The sequence below is a fragment of the Callorhinus ursinus genome, unplaced genomic scaffold (assembly GCF_003265705.2).
Source record: "Callorhinus ursinus isolate GAN/ISIS: 27379988/994484 unplaced genomic scaffold, GSC_fseal_2.0 scaffold12, whole genome shotgun sequence".
NCBI lineage: Eukaryota > Metazoa > Chordata > Mammalia > Carnivora > Otariidae > Callorhinus > Callorhinus ursinus.
In genome coordinates, this window is record NW_027397074.1 from 80,301,620 (window position 1) to 80,308,528 (window position 6,909).

The 6,909-nt window shown below is 40.3% G+C and overlaps 1 protein-coding gene across 1 annotated transcript; it reads left to right on the forward strand.

The window, feature by feature from the left end:
• Positions 1–3,289: 3,289 nt before the first annotated feature.
• Positions 3,290–4,222, forward strand: LOC112810975 (olfactory receptor 2A5). Its single transcript, XM_025854870.2, has one exon. The coding sequence runs from the start codon at positions 3,290–3,292 to the stop codon at positions 4,220–4,222; it is 933 nt and encodes a 310-aa protein (XP_025710655.1).
• Positions 4,223–6,909: the final 2,687 nt, after the last annotated feature.

Genomic DNA, 6,909 nt, shown 5'->3' on the forward strand with positions numbered 1-6,909 from the left:
TGTTTGTGAACTCCCTTTCCAATATCATTCTTTTGCCTTTCCCTCCTTATGCCCTAGGGACAGCCTGACATGTCCTATATACCTTATATCCTCCTGAAGAGTGCTTAAGTATCTCATTCATGGTAAAGCCTGTACCAATTCCTTTTCAGAATGATCTAGTACACCCTTATTCAATACCATGGTATACTATGCACACTTCTGTCACAACTCCTATACTGTGTATTTGCATGGCTCACTCTGAAGGGAGACTGTAAGGCCCTTGAAGATCAAGGCAGTATCTCATTAATGGTTTGCTTTTTCAGTGTCTAGGACAGTGCCCACATATAACAGATGCTCAGTAAATGTAAACTGAATGATTGCATTAATAAAAGAATGACTTAAATTATTAAGTATCTACATATGGATAATTATGGATATAAAGTATCCATATGTGGATACTATATAGAAACTTAAAATCCTCTTGGCAATATTTTTAGTTCTCCAGTTTTAGGTAGTCAATAAATTTATCTTAAAGACTTCAGTTAATTTTTTAACCACTGTATATAACTTCTAAACTTTTCTTTTCACTCCTCCAAAGTTTCAGGGTATTTATTCCTTGAGCTTCTTTATTCTGCCCATGGAAATACGTGGGCTTTGAATCCTTGACTAGGAGCCAAAAACCATAGGCATATATCGTTCCTTCACTTATTAACAGAGAACTACATTGTTCATGCATTAACAATTCACTTCTCCTCTTTTAAGTAAAGAACCAAATGTGATCTGATAAACGAGTTTTGGATATTTCTTTCCAAAACTTTGCCCATTGAGAAAATACACACACATACACATATAGGACTGACACACACAAGGGAGACAATCAGAAAAATTTTCAAGAAATCCTCTGTTTATGTTTTATTATGTGACTCTAAAGTCAGCACCTCAGTCCAAGTCATTATTATATTAGAAGATTCACAGAACTTTATGAGTGTATCATAGTAGAGATGTGCTGCCCCCAAACCCCAAAGCTTCTATCAGACACCTCTTCAAGGCCAGTTTTACTTTGGTTTCTGTTTTCCCTTACTTCCAACACCCCATGTCAAATCTCAGGTACTACATGGATTGGACTCAGCACAGTGTGGGAAGGTTGACAGAAGAGTTTTCCTTATCTACCATCACCCAACTTAGAATTATCTAAGAAGGAAAGAAAAAAAACCAATGCCAACTTTCAACCATTGTCTCATAAAGATGATACTCTCCATGCTTCACAAATCCATCTGGGACAAGATAGAGATCCAGGAACTCATCACCATCCAAATACGTGAGGGGTATAAGGCACTTGGGTGGCTCAGTTGGTTAAGCGACTGTCTTCAGCTCAGGTCATGATCCTGGAGTCCCGGGATCGAGTCCCGCATCGGGCTCCCTGCTCAGCAGGGAGTCTGCTTCTCCCTCTGACCCTCTTCCCTCTCGTGCTCTCTATCTCTCATTCTCTCTCTCTCAAATAAATAAATAAAATCTTTAAAAAAAAAAAGCAAATACTTGAGGGGTATAATTTGCAATGTGGTCCCAGGAGTACGTTTGTTCTTATTATTACACAAATTTCATATGTATGGATTCATCTGGGTATTAAGTCATCATTTGCCAGCTCCTTTTCTTCTGAATGTCCATCCCCAGGGCCCAGAGAAATGGAAACAGAAAGACAAACAAATTTAGTTCTCCTGGTAGAGATGTATGTCCTTGTCTCATCTCTCCCCAGGGATACTCAGAGACAATCTGGGTGGGCTTGGGTGAAGATGAGCTTGCTATAAAACCTTTACTGTTGGTGTTCACGGTGAGCAGGCCCCAGTACCTACATCAGCCTGTGTCAAGGGAACAGGGACAAGCCCTGCACCTCAAAGTCCCTCTTTCAGAGACAGTTGGAGGGTGCAAGATCATCAGCTCTCACCTTCAAAATCTCTGCTGACTTCTGTGCAGTTTCTTCTAAATCTAATCCTATTTCTAAGATAAGACAAAGGCTGGTATCACAGTGAGTAAGGGGCCTTTTTCAAAGCGTGGTAGTTGAAAGAAGGTGGGGTCTGGAGGAAGGAAGAGCTTCAGAAATTAGCATCCTGAACAAGAGGTACAAGGTCAACTTACGGGCAGGCAGCTTTCTGGTCTTAAGTTAGGGTTGAAATTTTCAGAGCTGGAATCATAAGCTGCACATTGAGAATGATCAAGTATATCATGAATTGTCATATAATAGGTATATATAATCAGTTCTATGGAACATTTCAGGATTCCCTTTCTGTCATCCCTGTGGCCATATGGTTGGTGGAATGGTAGCCAGAAAAAATGAAAGAAGAGTCAAAGACTTGATTAAATTCTGGGCTAGGCACTTTGGATGTTATTCCTAATGTAATGCCTTCCATCTATCCATCCATCCATCCATCCATCCATCCATCCAACAAATGGGTGCTATATTAGGTACTGTCCAAATGCGGGGGGTCCAGAAATAGCATCTACACAGAACCAGGGAATCAGTTCTGCAAGAGGGTGGGGTTTGGCAGGAATAGAAACATTATATAGTTAAGTCTTCACATGATAACCACTTGCCCTGACCCTATACCATAAATTACTTCTATGAATGCTGACCAGATTAGTGATGTTGCTCTGCTCGTGCTTAAAAGGGCAACAGTCAGATTTCCCTATGTAGCATCAGAAAGTAAAAAAGTGCCAACTTCATTTGCTAAAGCCCTAAAGCTAGTGAACAGAGTGGGAAACAGACCTCTTTGAGGTTACGTTTATAAATCTTATTCCTTAATTCATTCATTCATTTACTCTACCATTTATTGAGCACCTGCTATGTGCAATGTACTCTGCAAGTTATAAAATAAGAGCAAAACAAATGATAGAAAGTGGGAACAAAATTTGAAAACTAAATCAATTAGAAAGTAAACATATATGAGAATATGGCTATGGGACTTTCCCCGAAATGAAATAGTTAGTCATTCTGGAAAATAAATTATTATGTGACTGCCCTCATGATAGTAAAAATAAGGGTCTTGTGATCAAAGTTAAATAAAATTCTGTAGACATCAAAATAGTACATGCAACCTTGTGCTCACTTACACTACTTGAATAATTTTCTTTCTGCTTTACTGTGGATTAAATGATTTGACATAATGGCTCTGAAAAGGATTACCAGCTGAGGTAACACACAGGATATACTTTAAACCTCCTCTTTCTGTTTGAGAACTAACCCAGACCTGCGTTTGCTCCTCAGCACACAGCCTACTGCAGCAGCAGCAACTGATACAGATACTGTTGCCAGGGAATGACGGAAAATCAAACATGGGTCACAGAATTCATTCTCCTGGGATTCCCGCTCAGCCTAAAGCTGCAGGGGTTCCTCTTTGGGCTCTTTTCCCTGTTCTATGCCTTCACCCTGCTGGGGAACAGCATCATCCTGGGGCTCATCTGGCTGGACTCCCGACTGCACACCCTCATGTACTTCTTCCTCTCCCACCTGGCCATCGTTGACATAGCCTATGCTTCAAATAATGTCCCAAAGATGCTGGCAAACCTCCTGAACAAGGAAAAAACTATCTCCTTTGTCCCATGCATAATGCAGATGTTTTTATACATGGCTTTTGCTCACACTGAGTGTCTCATCTTAGTAATGATGTCCTATGATCGGTACGTGGCGATCTGCCACCCCCTACATTACTCTGTCATCATGAGCTGGAGAGTGTGCACCATTCAGGCTGTCATTTCCTGGGCATGTGGCTCCCTGCTGGCCCTGGTCCATGTGGTTCTCATCCTGAGGCTGCCCTTCTGTGGGCCTCATGAAATCAACCACTTCTTCTGTGAAATCCTGTCCGTCCTCAAGCTGGCCTGTGCTGACACGAGGCTCAACCAAGTGGTCATCTTTGTAGCCTGTGTGTTTATCTTACTGGGGCCCCTCTGCTTGGTGCTGGTGTCCTATATGCACATCCTGTTTGCCATCCTGAGGATCCGGTCCGGGGAGAGCCGCAGAAAGGCCTTCTCCACCTGTTCCTCCCACTTCTGTGTGGTGGGGCTCTTCTTTGGCAGTGCCATTGTCATGTACATGGCCCCCAAATCCCACCACCCTGAGGAGCAGCAGAAGATCCTTTCCCTGTTTTATAGCCTTTTCAACCCTATGCTGAACCCACTGATCTACAGCCTGAGGAACGCAGAGGTCAAGGGTGCCCTGAGGAGAGCGCTGTGGAAGGAGAGGTCAATGTGAGGGATGCCAGGGACCGTCTTAAAGGTGGAAGACTTGTTTTCTATGAGATTTGGAGGAAAGGTAATAGAAATGCTTTAAGAATCTAATGTCTCAGATTTTCAATATTAAAAATATATATTGATCAGATTCTGTCCCTTAACATGGGGTACTTCCAGACCACAAAGCACAGGCCATACAAGAAGAATTGTGTACTGGTGAAGCACTGAGCAGAGTCATGGACTCCTCTGGCCAGTTCCCAGCACTACCTAAGATCCAGTTTCTTTTCTTTTGAGGCTTTTTTTCTTTCGCATCTCCCTTAAGATTTCCATCTCCTTTATTGCTGTAAGTATATGCTAATAATGCCATATTATATTCTGTACAATAGTGCACCTCTAATAAGAGGATAAATACTGACCTTGTTATGCAGTCCCCTCCTTGGATATGCACCAAGGAATTTCAAGTCTAAGGATGATGACATTAGTTCTGAAAAGTTATCTAAATCTGAGCACAAGGAATCTATTTCCGTGAAAAGTAAAGTTTAATTTTATGGATTTTTTGTATGTATATGAGAAGCAGATAAATATCAGGATCTTTGTTTCTTTTTATTTAATTCTGCTCCATTTAATTTAAGTGAGTTTGTGTTTAGAATAAATATGAGAGTCAGTTATTTGGGAGAGTTTCCTTTTCCAGCATTCAGATTACAAAGCCAGGTGTAGGTAATAATTGACTGTTAGGATGATGGCATAAAATATCACAAGAGTAGGGGGACCTGGGTGGCTCAGTCAGTTAAGTGTCTGCCTTTGGCTCAGGTCATGATCTCAGGGTCCTGGGATCAAGCCCTGCATCAGGCTCCCTGCTCAGTGGGGAGTCTGCTTCTCCCTCTCCCTCTGTGCTCTCACCCTCTGTGTTCGCTCTCTCTCTCGCTCTCTCTTAAATAAATAAAATTTTTAAAAAATATATCACAAGAGTAAGAAAATCATGTAAAAGGAAGACATGAAGGGAGGCCAATAGCTTAACATAATGATGTAGACTCATGTTTAGAACCACTAACATGACAAAGTCCGGTAAAGACTTGTAGGAACCTCAACAAAATTCCAAGAGCATCTGTTCCAGGCAATATTGATCACTTATTTTGGGCCCAAGTGGTCAGAAAGATGAGGAAGAGTAATTTTTTTTTTCTTTTTAACACAAGTTTGGGAACTAAGTGGCCGAAAGAGTATGACAACAGTGATTTCTTTAACATGTTAAGTATGTCATCTTTTGAATTCTCTTCCTCTCTAGTAGGCTCGTGTGCCATTCATGTGTATGATATATGTGATTATATATTATTATCCACGTTCTGTAGATCTTTCTATTTCACATCCTCTCATGTATCAATATCAGTCCCCGTTTTTCTTCTTCCATGAAATTAAGATGCACCAGGGAAACCTTTGCCTTCCATCTCTCTCCTAATGCATGATTTTCCTCTTGCTTCTCAAAAAGGCTGGTTGCTGACTATTCATCTCCTTGACTATTCTACTCATTAGTTAACTTAGGCAAAACATTTTGTCTCTGGCCATTATCTGAGTCTCCATATCTCCACAGTATCAGGACATTGCTTGCTCAGTACCGCTCTGCTTCTTCTGCTCCCTCCCTCACTACCCCCTGACCTTCCTCCCCTCTCCCCCCACGAAAAAAAATAATTTGAATTAAAAAATATTAGCTCTAAATGTAACAATAAGCACTATGGTGCTACTGTGGGACCTATTTTAAAAGTAGGAAAAAAAAACAAGCAATATTTTCTAAAAATGATGTTTTAACTATACTTAGAAAATTATTATTCACTAAAATATGTATACCTTAAATTAAGGTTAAAATCCAAAGAGGGAAGAAGAAGAGGCAAATATAGGATAATGTGTCTCACAGAAAATATAAGCCATAGGTTTGGATTCAGAAGGTTTCTACAAGACCCCATTAGAAAAACCAGGGGATTGCATTCACTTTTATGTCAGTTCAAAAAATACTTGAGACAACATAGACCAGAAAGACCAAGCTTTTGCCAAGATAACTGGGATAGATGAGTTATAAAGAGATGTCCTCCAGCAGGTCTCAGGAGAAGCCCTGATTCAAAAAGAGAAAACAAAACCAAAAACTGTATTTTGTTAAGAAATTAAAGAAAATGCCTGAGTGTATGAGAGACTACTCTTAATTGTTTCAATATTTGAGTTACAGGACTTTAATAAACAGATTATATTTTGTTGTTATGACTTCTTTTTATATATATTCTTTTAATGTTAGTCACAGTTTCCAGAGGGCTGAGGGTGACAGGAGTCTGCTGGGTGCTTCCCAGATGTTATCGCATCTTTTCCCAATGACACTGGAATGTAGACATGGTGAAGTAACAGCGGACTTCTCCTCAGCAAAACAGATGCCAGAAGAGAACATTCAAAATGATGGGGGGAGACCTCACTGTACGATTTTACACTTAGCCAAAAATTCATTCAGGAATAAGAGAACCAAATGAGAGGAAATCTTATGAGATAAAGCCTAGCAAAATGTATCTCCCACAGGCCTTCATTGGAAGAACTCTAAACCGATGTACTTGGATCTTTTTTGAAGTGAAAGTATATGATGTAAGGAAAACATGCCAAGCACCCAAGTTGCTAAAACATGTTAGTAAATGTAGCTGTTAATGTAGACAAAACAGCTTTTTATATGAAAAAAGGGAA

Bases quoted from the DNA above. Each gene is read 5' to 3' on its own strand.
- LOC112810975 (XM_025854870.2), top strand. From the start codon at position 3,290: ATGACGGAAAATCAAACATGGGTCACAGAATTCATTCTCCTGGGATTC.